General features: G+C 46.3%; 2 protein-coding genes across 8 annotated transcripts in view; one reads left to right on the top strand and one right to left on the bottom strand.

The window, feature by feature from the left end:
• The window catches only part of RTN4 (reticulon 4), a 79,117-nt gene extending 73,589 nt beyond the window's left edge, over positions 1-5,528 (top strand). For all 4 annotated transcript variants that reach the window (XM_059187679.1, XM_059187680.1, XM_059187681.1 and 1 more), the window contains 4 exons: positions 3,335-3,404; positions 3,874-3,920; positions 4,129-4,187; positions 4,542-5,528. In XM_059187679.1, the coding sequence (XP_059043662.1) occupies positions 3,335-3,404; positions 3,874-3,920; positions 4,129-4,187; positions 4,542-4,584 (219 nt within the window). In that variant the 3' untranslated portion in view covers positions 4,585-5,528. The remainder of the gene's footprint in view (positions 1-3,334; positions 3,405-3,873; positions 3,921-4,128; positions 4,188-4,541) is intronic.
• The window catches only part of EML6 (EMAP like 6), a 284,967-nt gene continuing 274,136 nt past the window's right edge, over positions 4,890-15,720 (bottom strand). For 3 of the 4 annotated variants that reach the window (XM_059187676.1, XM_059187677.1, XM_059187678.1), the window contains 7 exons: positions 14,346-14,534; positions 12,822-12,994; positions 12,259-12,421; positions 10,600-10,703; positions 9,739-9,892; positions 9,221-9,321; positions 4,890-7,597 (listed from right to left, as the gene is read on the bottom strand). In XM_059187676.1, coding sequence (XP_059043659.1) covers positions 7,573-7,597; positions 9,221-9,321; positions 9,739-9,892; positions 10,600-10,703; positions 12,259-12,421; positions 12,822-12,994; positions 14,346-14,534 — 909 coding nt within the window. In that variant the 3' untranslated portion in view covers positions 4,890-7,572. The remainder of the gene's footprint in view (positions 7,598-9,220; positions 9,322-9,738; positions 9,893-10,599; positions 10,704-12,258; positions 12,422-12,821; positions 12,995-14,345; positions 14,535-15,720) is intronic. The other variant, XR_009357212.1, reaches the window with a different exon arrangement.

The following is a 15,720-nucleotide window of genomic DNA, read 5'->3' as shown; positions in this document are numbered from 1 at the left end:
CTGAAATTCTGTTACGCATCCTGACTCCAATTTCCTTATAAATGTCGCCCCCAGTTGTTGAGATATCACCTAATAAAAAGCTACAGAGCCTTTTTAAAAAAATTTTATTTATTTATTTGACAGAGATGGCAAGTAGGTAGAGAGAGAGAGGGAAGCAGGCTCGAGAGGGAAGCAGGCTCCCTGCTGAGCAGAGAGCCCAATGTGGGGCTTGATCCCACGACTCTGGGATCATGACCTGAGCCGAAGGCAGAGGCTTTAATCCACTGAGCCACCCAGGCGCCACAGCTACAGAGCTTTTTAATGAGGTATTTGATACACAGTCAAGTTTGATTCCCTATCCCCCGGACAGAAGGCCGATAAGACATGGCACTTGCTCTCTTGGAAGTATTTATTAGACCTTCATTGTGTTTTGGTTCTTTTCCCTCCTCTCGATACTGCCCAGAGAGAGATGGTTTCTGATCTCCGTGTTCCTATATGCACCGGCTGGAATGTCACAGAAAGTTGCCGTGGCCTGGCATAGAATTTGTAGGTCCAAAATGAAAGTTGCCTGTTTTGTTTCTTTAAAGTGTTTATGGGCCTATTCTTTGCCTCTGTATGATAGTATGGCCATTCGTGAGAAATTCCCACCAATAATGGTTTCTCTGTAGGTGATCTTACTTGCAGCAGAGCAGATAGATTCTGGAGTCAGATGAACCCGAGATCACTGCGACCACTGCTCTGGCAGCTTGCTTAATTTTTCTGGGTCTTGGTTTGCTCTTCTATAGGGATAATAATAGTACTTATGGCATTGTGATGAGATTCAGTGACCTAATATATTTGCCAAAAAAAAAAAAAATGTTGCTTTTATTACATAACAGTTCTAGTAATTGTGCAATTGCTAGGTACATGTCCTTAACTACCATTCCTTTCTCTTCTCATGCTGTGTTCTGTAGAAAACCTTACCTAGCATTTTTGTTTTGGGTCCCTGAAGTGTTAAATTTTCTCCAGATTGCAGTATTTAAAAATTCTGTGATAACACATAAAAATGTGAATTTCTGGTTTCTCTCTTAAAATCAGAAATTTTGGCAGCATTGGCCTGGAATACTTGCATGGCAACAGTCTGTGGAGCTGGGTTGTACGTGCTTCCATGAGAGGGAGAAGTACTTCTATCTCTTTGCCTCAGTCCTTAGGCTCCTTCATGCATTTATGACACCTGCCTAGTCCCACATTTAGTGTTTCCTCTGTTCCTTTCTTTGCCTTTGGGCAGTGTGGCTTTTAGGCAGAATGTCCCCCAAGAGGCAAGTCTAGTGACATTTGAGCCCGTTAGATGGGCTAGATGTGAAGTCTTGGGCTTCTCTGCTTGTGAATTTGGAGTTTGGTCTAGTGGGAGACTTAATGACCAAATTAGGGCTTCTTTGTAGCTTGTGAGTGTATCTAAAATCTGTCATGACAAAGGTATCCTTATTGCTAAAGCAATTTCCTCTAAAATGTGTAAGGTTGTTGCTTTTCTCTTTAGACTTGTGGATGGTGATGGATGAAAACATGAAAATGTTCTTTAGTCAATGGGCTGAAGCGCAGAAGTTATAATTAGCTTCTGCAATTGGAGTCTGTAAAACTCTGAGAAGGAAGAGGGCTTGCTAACTGGAGTCATGCGTCCAGCCTTTCTACCATGGCAGTTGCTGAGACCAGGGCAGTATTTAATTTTTGATTTTCAGCTGACAGGTGTTAGGAGTGCTTGACATTTGGTCACTTTAACATTAGTTACCTTCAGTTGTAGGGGTAATGAGAGGTTGCTATTTGTAGAACTGACAGTTGTGGTGGAGGAATCCAAAGTGTGTTCTTAACCTGAAGTAAATGTGCCTAGTAGAGTTTGAAGTTCTGCTTGGTACTCTGCTCACAGACGGATTTTGTTCAATGAATGACTATATGGAGGAACAAATGCTGTAGTTCAAGGGTCTGCAAACTACTGCCTGGCTCATGGCCTATTTGGTATAGCCTGGGAGCTAAGAATGGTTTTTAAATTTTTTGAAGGATAATATTCAAAAAAATTTTCAGAGATAACATTCCAAGGATATGTGAGAGACCATTTGTGACCCATAAAACCGAACATGGTTATTATCTTACTGTCTTGATAGGAAAGGTTTGCTGATCCCTGCTTTAGGAGATGGAGCTACTGACTCCACTCCAGGCTCTTCTTCATTTATACCGTGTTGTATGTGCCTGACTAAGTGTAGACGGTGGCACTGTATTGTCACCTGCTAATTAGGGCAGAGCTAATGCCAGACACATGAAGGCCTTTAATAGAAAGCAAGGCAATTACTGATTAAGAATAATAAAATCCAGACTGACTTTAAGTCTTCCAAGAACTGCTTCGAACAGGTCAAGTCTGTACTGTATGAGGTCAACCAAATTTTAAAACCAGAAGAAAACTCTGAAATGTTCTTGTCCAGCCTTTCCTGAATAAGGTATGCAGAGGAAATAAAGGACTTGTTAAAATGAAATCCCTTTTTAGAACAGCCTTTCCCTGCTTCCTTTGATGATTTAAAAAATAGATTTTTAAGACCATGACTACTGAAGTAGGAGAGTTTGGTTAGTTCCCTGCCTCTGGAGGGGACAGTGAAAGCGGACCTCGGGTAGGGTCTGGGTCTGCTGTGGTAATTCCAGTGCCTACCTCACCAAGTTAAGAGGAATAAATGAGTTAGTATTTGTAAAGCATTTAAAACAGTGCTTGGCACTAATATGGTAACTATATTGGTGTTCATTAAATAAATACAGAAGGCAGTGGCTAATATTAATGGTCAGTTTTATTAACAGGTATACAACTTTGAGGCATTCTCATTTCCAGGGTTAACTGTTGAAACATTGATCACTGAGCAGACAATGCCTCTGATCCTTAATAAAATATTAGAGGTGGTATCTCTGGTACCTGAAACCCCTTGTCTCTGATCACAAGTATTCCCTGCCTCATTGTTGCAGATTCAGCTGAGATTTCAATGTCCAAATTGTTCATCTCCTGTAGATCTTGAAATACTTGTTAGTGCTTTAAAATCAGGCTTAATTGTGAGTTCTCATACCTTTTCAGGCTTCCCATTTAAAACCTAAATGCTATAGCAGTGCTGAAGAGGTAAGGTATACCTTTGGCATATCTGGTCTCAGGGAAAACAAGAGAAAATGAATCAAATCTATATTAATTAGGATTCTGAAATTTCAAATGAAGACTGGTGAGTTTCCCTTTGAAACCAAGTCTCCAACTATTTTTGCTTCTGGCAGGTTGGCATTTAGGTGGGATGCTTCTATTTGAAAGCTTCAGCTTTGTGTGAATTGTTTTTAACAGGCTAATGTTATTTTCCTACAGTTTGCAGCATTGATGTGGGTATTTACCTATGTTGGTGCCTTGTTCAATGGTCTGACACTACTGATTTTGGGTAAGTTGACAACACGATTTGAACAAAAAGCTGCACAATAAGGGAAGATTGTGTGCAGGAGCTTAGAGACACTTTGGTGGAGAAAATGCTTACATCGTAGGGAAGATGTTTGAGGTCTTTAAATAAATTGCTGATACTGATATTGTAGATTTAATTGCTACTTTAATTCCTAAAGAATGCTTCAGTCAACAGTGATAAACCAGATGGGGGCTAGCCTCACCTGATGGTGCAGCCCTAAATTAGACTAACATGGGATACCTGTATTTTATAAGGTCTGTGGGACTTGATTTCCAGCTAAGAATTGTTCGTGCCTCCATTCCTCTAGTGTGGCTCCCCACCAGCAGGAGCCTCCAGGAGAAGCTTGGGTCTTTAACCATTCATTAGGAACGCTGCCTGTTAGATGGCTTTTCAGTTTTTCTTCCCTAAATCATACCACACTGTTTTAAAGGTTGTGTATTTTCTTTTTCAGCTCTAATTTCACTCTTCAGCGTTCCTGTTATTTATGAACGGCATCAGGTAATTTCTTAACTGTAGATTTTGGAATTCAAGCCCTACTGTATTACCTAAACAAATCTATCAGTACCAGTTTCCAAAGCCTTATAAAAATGAAAAAGGTGGTGTCTGAAGCCTTTATTAAGCCTTTAATTTGCTGAATATAGTAATGGTTAATAAGATTCTTTAGCAATGTTAATTTTCTAGTAACTCCTTTCCACCTCTCTTGCAGGCGCAGATAGATCATTATCTAGGACTTGCAAATAAGAGTGTTAAAGATGCTATGGCTAAGTAAGTATTTAAAATCCACTTTTTTTTTTTCCCACTAAGAATAAAGTGTGCTGGACTTGGAGAATTCATCTTATAGGCCTAGTCAGTAGCAAATCTTAATCATAACTAAAAAGTGCAACAGCGTTGCCAAAGGATTTTTGTCTATGTTCAGATCATTGCTGTGTTTGCTCTGTGTTGTATTTAAGGCTTTTTAAAGTCTAATTCAGGGGGCAAGGTGGCAAAAATACAGCTTACAGTTTGACAGTCCTTGTAGAAGCTGAGCACTATAATATACAAGTAGTTCTTGAAGCACAGCACTGTTAAATACTTAAAAATATTTCCATTGACCTTTTTTCCTACCTTTTTCACTTGTAGAATCCAAGCAAAAATCCCTGGATTGAAACGCAAAGCTGAATGAAAAAGCCAGAGATCATAAACACTAGGGGTTTGAAAGGGGATGTTCATTTGATTACATGGGGGAGGGTCAGGGAAGAAGGAAACCTGGACATTGCAGCTTCACAGATCTTTATTTTTAGCAATGTGGTGTCTGAGGAAAAATTACCTGTCTTGACTGCCATGTGTTCATCATCTTAAGTATTGTAAGCTGCTATGTATGGAATTAATTAAACCGTAATATTTGTTTTTCCTATTGAGGCACTGGTGAATAAAAAAAGATCTGAGAAAGCTGTATGTTACACTCTGTGGCAGGTAGTCTTGCTGTTGTTTTTGGGGGGGGGGTCGCAGAGAAAGTGGAGCTGAAAAAAATAATCCTTCTCACAGTTTGTGCACTGTGTATGGTCTGTGTAGATTGATGCAGATTTTCTGAAATGAAACGTTTAGACGAGATCATACCACTAAAGCAAGAGTGAAAAAGCTTGCCTTCCTGGTATGTTCTAGGTGTATTGTGAATTTTACTGTTATATTAATTGCCAATATAAGTAAATATAGATTATATATATATCTATATATAGTGTTTCACAAAGCTTAGACCCTCCCCTCCGGCTGCCGCACAGTGCGCGGTATCTCAGAGAGTCCCCAGTTACATGTGTATAGTTCCAAAGCACATAAGCTAGAAACAGAAAATCCATTTCTAGGAGCACTACCATCTGTTTTCAACATGAAGCAATGCCATGCACATAGTAAACTTCACCGCACAGACTTCCTGTAGTTCATTTTGTGATAAACTCGGAATCTCCGGACTGAATCTAATGCTTCCAAAAACGTTGTTTGCAAATATCAAAACTTGTTATGCAAAAAATTATAAAATGAAGATTTATACATTTGTGGTTTAAGCTGTACTGAATCTGTGGAATGCCTTGTGAACTGTAAAAGCAAAGTATCAATAAAGCTTATAGACTTAAAGGATGTTGGGTATTTTGGTTCCGTGAAACGGCAGCAGCTTCAGAGGAAACACCGAGGTGCCTTGGGTTCAGCTGGGGAGAGGGGACCGCACTCAGGAAGCCTGCCCACGTGTGCGCCAGCTGTGTTTACATGATCCCATTTATCGGACACGTAACCAACATGTTTTCAAATGATATATTTCTTGTACTTTGCTAATTGAAAATAAATTCATGCACCAATATTTTAACATATAGAACACAGTGCAGGATTTATGAACATACATAAAATCATACCATAGAAATGCTTACAAATAAGCTTTACGAAGTTTCTTAACATAGACACTATTGCTCTTTAAATATAGTTGTACATATCCTCATTGATCAATTTATTCTTCCACATGGTTATTTCAATGCAAGGGCTGATTATTATGAAAGGTCAGTGGTACAGTAGAGGCAGACATGGCCATCACTCAGCATCACCAGTCACATGGTTACAGAAAACAGTCAGGACTGCACAGGGGCTCAAACTGGGGACCCAGCAGCCTCTCAGGAGATTAATGTAAGGCATTCATAACTGGGCATATAAAAATAGCTTCGTGAGTGATCTAATCCACTTAGAATGCGGAAGCACTTCTGGGGTAAATGTTAGTCTTTTTAATTGAAAATGCTTCATTTCACCTTTCTCTAAACTGGTAACTGCAAATAGCCAGGAACTCAAGCCCCAGAATTTGGCTTCACCGATGGGAAAGACTAATCCGTGTATGTGTGCTCGGAGTCCCCAGTCACTCACCAGCCTTCCTCGCGGTGTGTGCGGCCTGCCCTTCCTGGGGTCAGCGGTGAGCCAAGAGTGAAGTATGACTGAGGCCAGGTAGGGGTCTTCTGGTTAGTATTGTTCAGGTCATATTTTCTGTCATCCAGCTAGCTCTGAGGAACTCTTAAGATAGCTTATTTTGTTTTATAATCTTAACCAAATATTGTTTGGGTTTAGGAATTTGTTCAGCAGAGATTTTCTTTCTTTTTATGTGGACTTGACCTATATAGCTCACATGAACAAATCCATGGGGTCAAGTCAGCCTCACTGTGGGGGTGGTAGACCCAATGCAGCCTTGGGTCACCTCATTTATTGCCATTTTAGGACTAAGGGCTCATCCTTCCAGATCCACTTGAGATTTTTTTCCCCCACCCTCCCGCTCTGTTTTGTGGTAGTTGTGTATTTTACTTCTGTTTGGATTTTGTAGGTTTGGCACTAAACGGTGAAAACCCATTTCTACCCCCTCCCTCCAGAATTAATTTCTTTGCTGCTCACCCGCCACTCTTTCCCAAGCAGGTAACTGATGTCTTGCATTTAGGAAGCCGGGACATAAACACATGACATGGGTGACAGACCAGGAATCTGTTAGGGTCCTGTAGCCCTCCTCAGTTTTGAAGTTTTAGCACCATATGTAGAAAGGAGAAAAATTGTGGGAGGTGAGACAGCAGCCCACACAACTGGTAACTTTCAAAGGCACTTAATGGATATAAAACTCTGTAAATGAAACATTAAAAAATTAAGTTTCTCAACTTGTTTATACATGGCTCATTTGGTTTTGAAAGCTAAACGTGGAGAACTGAGGCTATCAATAGTTCTAGTGCTTAGGTGCACCTAACTGAAGCTGTCTTATTCAACTCATTGGTAAAAATGAATATTTTTAAAGTATATAGAAACAATAGCAAAACATCTTTTGTAAAAGTTTTGGTGCAAATTAAAAGCTACATATTGGTTAGGGTTAACTGAGGCTTTGAATTTGGTCAGCGGGCTACATTATCAGAATTTTTTGTCAGTGTGGTTAGTACGTTGTCTCAGGAACAGAGGCAAGGACTCCTCTCATGTGAGAACTGACCTTAGCGTCACAGTTTCGCAGAGGATGGAGCTGTCACCTCGCTTTGCTGGCGCGTGACACTCGTGTGGCCTGCAGTGCGGTGGGCCTGGGCCAGCAGCTGGCGGCACAGAGGGGCCCTGAAGTGCCTCCGTGGTGGCTGGGCAGGGTGGGGGGAAGCAGCAGCAGCAAGAAAGAGGTTTCTGGCATTTACAGACACCGCCATACAAACACACTGAAAAAGCAGACCAGACATTCATCTTGCATGGCTGGACGTCATCGTCCTGTCAAGTGACCAAAAGCAATCCTACCAAGCGCTCCAGAGTCGAGCTCAGGGGATGTACTGGGCATCATGATTTCAATTTCTAAAGACAAACCAGGGATCTTGCCACCAATTAAAGATCTGCTTTTTAAAAATGGCTTATTGTTTTTTGTTTGGCTTGACTCTTTTGACAGCCCAAGTGTGCTGAATGTAAGGACTTTCGGCAACTTGACACTATCTCTTATGTTCCTACTGACAAGGTTTTATCAGTCCACTTGAGTAGGAGAGCCCTTTCTAGTGTGCAGGAGAGCCAGGGATCGGAACAGCTCCCGTGGCGACAAAGGCCCAGGGGTCCTGCATTCTATGGGTTACTTCCAAGCCTTTCAGAGCAGTCAGCAGGCGCCTCAGCACTCCCATACCGGGGTGGCCAGTCCACTTAGTCTTCTGAGCGCTAGCCTGCTTCTGGTCGGGCGGGTGTGTTTCTCAATGGGTGTTTCCACTCGGCAGGGAGCGGCTGGCAGGGTGACCACAAGGGCACTCCGTGCCAGCCGCTGGTGGCACCGCCAGCTGGAGACCGTGCCCTCCCACAGGCCATCAGAGAGCATCTTTGGGGGCCGCTTTTGGCACCACCCTTGCGGATAGGAACTGGGTTGACATTCACCACAGGTGCCTCTTCCACAACCTCTCAGACCACTACTAATAGCTGGATTGCGGTATTGCTTCTTTATCCCCCTTCCCCCCTAACAAGAGTTTTGCTTAGGCTGAAATGAAACCAAAATTCATGTTGCCGTAAAGCCCTTCAACTATGGTAGAGGTGAAGAATGAGGTGTAGGGACAACCTCATCCTGCTCATCCACAATCCAAATAAGGAATGCCCTTGGAGGGACAAGAGGAAGGGGACTTGGAAATGCTGCAGAGGCTGAGGTCTCTGGAGCAGGCTGGCAGGGGTCCTTCCAAATCACTGGGAGGCCAGTCGTGCCTCACACTGAACCCTGGGCATGTCTTACGCCGAGCAGTAGTTAAGGTCAAAAGCAGCCCCGTCCAAACAGCTGGCTGAGGTACTGCTGCTGCTAACTAGCACTGGGCCTAATGGCTTCAATTCTCATCTGATCTCATGTAGAATCAGGGAACACCCGTGTTTCTTGGGGTGACTGAGGCTTGCTACTATTTTTAAACATCTCTTGGTTGGGGATGAATCATCTTAAGAACTCTGACGATCAGTCTGAAGTTAGGAGTTAAAAGACCTACGGATCATACGCAAGGATGCCGTGGACTGTCCCCAAAGCAGCCATCTTGGGCCCCTCACCCCCACCAACCCCCACTCATTCCCTTCTACACAGCAGCGCTTGGAGTAACACCTGTGCCCTCCCCTTCTCACCAAGCCCCAGATAGCTCCACTAGGGTTGGAGTTTTGGGTTGGGAGTCATCAGAGACTAAAGACCATACTTGAAAAGTTTTTGTCTTCATTAGGATGGCAGCCCCTCCCTGTGATCCTGGGAGATGCTGAGCTGACCCCCAGGACACCTGATGTGGGGACAGGGAGACAGAGTACCAGCCAGGCCTGGAGAGTCCGAGCCAGGTCCGTCAGGGTCCTACCTGCAGTCATCTCCTCCAGTGCTGACCACATACTTGTCATCATGAGAGAAACGGATGTTCGTCACGTGAGCAGAGTGGCCAAAGTAACGCTTATGTTTGGCCTGTGAGCAAAAGTGAACAGAGACAGCTGAGAGACTCTGCCCCTCCCAGCAACCACAGACCACTTCCAGGACTCCCATCTCCCCTCCCAGAATCATCTGCACTCCTGTCCTTCCCATTTGGCCTGGACATCTCTGTTAGCCAGTCTTTCGCCGACTGGCTTTCCCTTCCATTGTTGCCCAAGGTGGACGATTTGTACACCTTTCATCCTCCTCTCCCCACCCCCAGGCTCCCAGGCCCTCCCTCCAGAGGGAGGTGAAACAGTTAGGGGTCGCCAAATCTCTACAGGGCCGGAACAAGTTTCCTCTTGTTCTAGGTCCTAGAAAGCGGTCTCTGCGGCCCGCACTGCCTGTAGCCTGCAGAAGGAAAGAGCCCGGAGGCAGTGCGGGGAGTGGGGGGCAACGCCAGAGAAGACTCACAAATTTCTCTGTGCATGGAAAATCAAAGAGCTTCACTAGCCCAAAGTCATCTCCGGTGACAATGTTGAGGCCAGCATGGGTCACACAAGCGCAGTTGACGTCAGCCTTGTCTGCATTTCGTGGCCAGATGCCAATGACTTCATCCCCCAGAATGCTATTTGAACAAGCAGAAGTGTGAGAGGAGACAGAGGAAAGGCTTCCGGGAGTCAAGCATCCTCTCCCAGGGATAAGAGGGAGAGAGGCCTATTTGGCATTATTCGCTATGGTCATGTGGCTCTTCTGTCTCCTCCCGCTCTGTGCACTTACCTTCATTCTTAACTGTTCGGCTCTGCTGCAGTCCCTTCCATCCCAAAAGGAAAGTTACCCATCTTTGATTCTCTCCCTGGTCCCTCTAGTCCTTCCTGACTGGGGGCCTGCTGGGGCACCTTCAAGCTCACAGCCTGGTGGCGTCCTTTCCCTTGAACTGCCAAGGCCCTCCTCCTCAGCTTAAGTGGCCTTGGTGGCTGCCCAGTGCCTGCTGGTGAATGGAGGGCCTCCGGGTGTTGCATGACAGAGTGAGCTGCGGAGCTGAGGGGAGGCCCTGAACCAGGAGCTGGAAGACCATTTCCCATGGCACTTGTTGGGTGAGGTGGGGCCCTGGGAAGATTGCAAAAGGAGGTACTTTGCATTTCAAAAGCCCCAGTCGGAACAAAGCACTGGCCCCTAGAAGCCTTCTGCCAACAACCACCCCCACCCTCAAAGACAAGACATCTCCATCTCTGAGCTTCTTCACATCCTGGCCATAAGCCAACTTGGAGATGGAGCCTAGCACAAGAGACACCCTTGTGACCTTCTCCTTAAGAAGTGTTTTCCTCTAGTCACCTTGTCCAGGAGGCCCAGGTGATCTTCTCGATGACCGTGGCTTCAGTGACCTGCTTTCCCAGGGGGACCTCATGCACCTGGCGCTTATAGGCCCCTGTCGACACCTGTAAGCAAAAGGCAACCCTGTCCATCAACCATCTCTCCAGTTCAAAGGACTCCCCTTTCCCCAGGACTTTTCAACAGCTTTTCAACAAATCCAAGTTCAGCCTGAGGCTGCAAAGCCCATGGTCAACCTGCAGCAAAATTCACATGAGCAGGAAGGACATTTTCCCATTCATTTTCTGGCTTTTTTTCCAAGTCCTAAGGCGGTGGTTCCCCAAATGTGGTTTCTGACCAGTAGCAGCATCTAGAAAGCTGTTGGAAATACATACTCCTGGGTGCCTGCACCCAACACTTGGAGAGTGGGGTCCAGCAATCTGTTTTAACAAAGCCTCCAGGGGATGTCTGATGCTCCAAGTTTGGGAATCCCTGTTCTGAGAAACAGGTCCTTTGGGACAGAGATGGGCGAGTTTTCTCATGGACAGCAACTGACGTGGATGATTTTTAAAGCATCTAGGACCTGACCCTTTCTTCTATGGGAATAGTCTGGGGGAGAGAACCATCTTCCAGAAAATCTGCAGCCCCTTCTACCCCTGCGGTGTCTCTAGCCTGGCCACCCTGGGTTTTTGTGCTGTTCACGGAATGTGCTGAGATCTTCCCCGCCTCAGGGCCTTCATACAGATGGCCCGGAAACACGTTCCCGCCTCTCTTTGTTGGCTAACTCCTCCACATCCCACAGACCTCAGCCTAAATATCACTTGTGTGGCGAGGAAGTGAATCTAAATTCGGCGCCTATGAAATGCTCCCACAGCACCCCATACTTTTTCTTCCCAGCACATAATCACGATTTGTAATTATACGTATATTTGGTGATGATCTGTGTACCGCTTTTCTTCTCCATTACGGGGCAAGCTCCAGGAGAGCTGGGAGCAGGCCCACTCTGTCCACCCGAAAGCCTAACATGGCGCCTGGTCCAGTAGACGCTCCACCGACGGATGGGTCCCCTCTCATTTCACGGCAGGTGTCCACTCCAGGCCAGCTCCCTAACACCTAATGTTTGTCCAGAGTGCTGGCTAAGACACCATTCTCTTTCCAGCTCCGAGTCCCAAAGGTGAGGCCTCTCTTCAGCCCTTCCCACCCGTCTGTTCCCCCAGGAGAATGAGGAGCCTCCACTCCAGGCCCAGAGCTCAGGTCCCCAGTGTGGACAGGCCACGCTACCCCAGAGGTGGAATTGAAATGAATAGAGACAAGAAGCCACAGGGCTTGGTGGGAGAAGTGGATTAGGGCTTCTGCTGTCTGCACTTCTTACTGAAGGACACTACTTCTTAAAACTCTAGTCCTTCAACATTCTTAAATTCTCTAGGCCTCTGGCCTTTCCTTAATAAAGTCGGGGGAAAGTAACAGGACAGAGGGGGTTCCTGTGGAGAGGAAGTCAGGGCACAGCCCAGCGCAGAGGCACTCAGCTACCATAAGCCACCATCGTCGTTGCTGTTGCTGATATTATTAGTATTAGTACTAGTACTACTACTACTACTATTATTATTACCATTATTATTATTATTATTATTATTATTATTATTATTATTGGTTGCCCTGGAGAGCAGCAAGGCTGGAACATACCTGGATGTATCTGCCATCCGCCGAAAAATCCATCTGGATGACAAAACTTGGAATATCTTTGCAGTAGCCAATGCGATTCAGGCTTGTGCCTTGAGTGAGGTCATAGAAGTCAACTGTGTGTTCTGAAGAACCAACGGCTAAGAATCTGCTGTCTGGGCTGATTCTAGAAATGGCAATCCGAGAGCATGGTCAGTGAGAAGGGCTGTCCGGGCTGGTCAGGCGTGAGGTCTGCGCTGGGAGGAGCCTCCCAGGTTCCCAGGAAGGGAGCTCTCCCTTCCTGACTCACAGCTACCTTCTCTGACATTCTAGGGAATTCAGCACTTTCTCTGGGTCCACTCCCATGGCAGGAAGGAAACGGATGCAGCCTTAGCATGGCATGTATGGTTTTTACTCGGTAAAAACCCCCATGGTAGTTAGCAAAGACATGGCTGAGGGCTCACCTGGGAGTCTCCTGCCACAGCCGGCGCTGAAAGGGTCCCCCTCCCAACCGGCTCTCCAGCCCAGCCCTGCCCCTTCCAGAGTGGGAAACGCCATTCTCCCTGCCCAGACCACCTGCTATGTACCTGATATCTTGGATAGCAGATTTCCGGTCTCGTTTCTTCCCCCAGACTTTGAGGCTGTTCACCAGCAAGATGACGAACTCGCCATTCTTCATGCCGATGGCCACCATCTCCCCGTCAGGGCTGTAGGCCGCACACCTGGCCGCGTGGCCCAGGTTCACCTTGTTAAGCAGCTTCTGCGTGGACACAGAGGAACTTGCCCTGAGCCCCCGCCGCCTGGGCTGGTCTCCCCGGGGAAGCCCGCCCCCAGGCCGGCGCGCTTGGGCTGCCCCTGCTGCTGCAGGGCCTCTGGACCTCCTGCGCCTTCGAGAAGCCGAGGCGGCCAGCATGCCCGAAGCAGAACAGCCCGGGAGACAACACTGGGCAACGCTGGGTGAATTCTTCCCTAAGGGGCCTGGGTGGCGGTGCCGTGGGCTCCGCAGGGTGCCGCAGCTCTGCTGAGGGTGCCGGTGAGCCGTGAGCCTGGTCGCCTTCGGAGCAACCGGCCCCGCGGGCTCCGACTGGCCCCCGTCCTGCTCAGGGAGGAGAGTTGGAGCTTCGGTGCCTGGCGGTTCGAATCCCGAATCCTGGCTGTCACTAGCCAGCGCGGCTGCGGCAGTAACTCCCGCGTGTCCCCTGGGAAAGAAGGCGCCGACACTGCTCGGCCGAGTAATTATGACCCTTAACGTGACCAGAACGGCCATGGTTCGGCTCTGGCATACCCGTTCTTTCATCCTTATGCCAAAAATAGGAAATGTTGACTGGCTATTTTGTGATGAGCCCAACTGTTGTAGTTTTTAGAACGTAAGTACTTGTTTTACTTATTTTTTAATTTTTAAAAATTTTTGAGAGTGAGAAAGAGACAAAGTGTGTGAGCAAGCTGGCGGGGGTGGGGGGAGGCACAGGGAGGGCGTGGGGAGAGGGGCAGAGGGAGAGGGAGAGAGAGAATTCCAAGCAGAGTCCATGCCTGGCATAGAGCCCAGTGTGAGGCTCAGTCCCACCACCGGAGGATCACAATCTGAGCCAAAAGCAAGAGAGGGACGCTTAACCCACTGAGCTTCCCACGTGCCCCTAACTACTTGTTTTAATACCAGATAAGATTTGGTAACAATAATCCCCCACCCCGACTACTCTGCTGTTTTTTTACTCAAGATGAATTTTTTTAATTTTTCCCCCCAAGCTCCAAGAGGAACTTTGGTGGGATTTTGATTGACATGTTCCATTTGGGAACATCAGATGTTTCAAATCATTTTTAGTCTTCCCTTCCAGGAGACACATATCTCTTTATTTTTAAGGTTTTGTGGACTTTCTACAAGAGAAAAGTAATTTTCAGCTTATTCCTCTACTATAGCTATGGATGGATATGCAGCTACCCATCGCTGCACTGGGTGTGTGGGGGTGGCCCTTTCGTTATTAGGCTTCCTAACATAATCGCTGACCTGCCATGTCCCCCATCTCTGGCCTGACCCTGGCCAAACCTCGCCTCCCTCCAGGCTCTGGACAGACCCACCTGCGGGCGTCCGAGCCCAGGCAGAGAGGGCCCCTCACCTTGTTAGCCAGGTCCCAGATGCGGGCTGTGCCGTCGTTGCTGGCAGAGATGAAGATGTCCTTGGAGGGGTGTGTGGCCAGACCCCAGATCTCCCCTTCCATGTGTCCATCAATTAGGATGTTGGAAGCAGCATTTTTTTCACCAACTTCAATTATTTCTCCATCTTTGGTTCCTACTAAAATTTTTCCCTGTTGCAATAAAAACATTAGAAAGAAGACAAATACTGTGTGATCCCACTCCTATGACGTACTCGTCCAAGTCACAGAGAAAAGTCAATGGCGGTTGCCAAGCGCTGGGCGGAAGGGGAAAGGAGCGTGCGCCGTTCATAGGTACAGAGTTTCAATTCTACGAGATAAAGAACGTTCTGTGGGTGGCTGGGGGGGACGGTTTCCCAGCAATGGGAATGTACTTACTACCGCTGGACAGCCCACCCAAAAATGGCTAAAAGGGTAATTTGTTATGTTATCTATTACTTTGCCACAACTTAAAATGAAATAATTTTATCATCTACTCGATATCTAGTGGGTGCTCAATGGGCAGACAAATAGATGAAGATAGGTAAAAAAGAAGGACAGTCTTTTAAAATACAGATTTTAAAAACTAACTTAAGAACACAATTAGAGCAAACGAGGGGATTGGCTCTGGTGGCAATGGTACTATCAGGGGATGGGCTGTTCTGTTGTGAACTCAATCGTCTATCCTTAGTCACCCCCTCACTTTTCCTGTTCTCCCTCAGCCATGGATGAGAGCATCAGCAGAGCTCTCCATCACTGGGTCTCTGCCAGGACATTCCACAGACAGCAAGCTCCACTATAGAGCTGGGCAGCCAGTTTCTGCCATTGGACAGCTCAGGTTCTTCCTCGTCTCTCCCTCACACTGAACAAAAACCATCTCCACATGATGTCCAGATTCTGGGCCTTGCTCTGCCTTCAGCCTCCCAGATGTCTCATTACCCTAGTGGATGACTGCCATTGATCTATTTAAAAGCAAAGCTCTCAATTCCTAATTATGGAGACTCCAAGTCATGTCTGCCCTTTTTTATGGGGAACTTCTAGAAACCAAGTTCTTAGACTGATAATAATTCAAATTCAAAAATATAAACAGGGTATAAAACAGAGGTTAAGATGTATTTTCAAGGACCTCAGAATTTCTTGGGGAATTAAAAAAAAAAAAAAGAAAAGGAGAAAAGGAACCCACACATCAAGACTAAGATTCTGACTTGTCAGCTCTGGATAAGAGCCTGGACATACCTATTTAAACACAACACAACGCAACACAACACAAGACCAACAACAAAAATACCCACCCCTGTAGTTTTTTCTGATACTCAGCCCAGGTATGACTTGAAAAGTCATGACTTTGAGTCACAGTTTG

This window comes from Mustela lutreola, chromosome 9 (genome assembly GCF_030435805.1).
Source record: "Mustela lutreola isolate mMusLut2 chromosome 9, mMusLut2.pri, whole genome shotgun sequence".
NCBI lineage: Eukaryota > Metazoa > Chordata > Mammalia > Carnivora > Mustelidae > Mustela > Mustela lutreola.
This window is presented reverse-complemented; position numbering and strand designations above follow the sequence as displayed.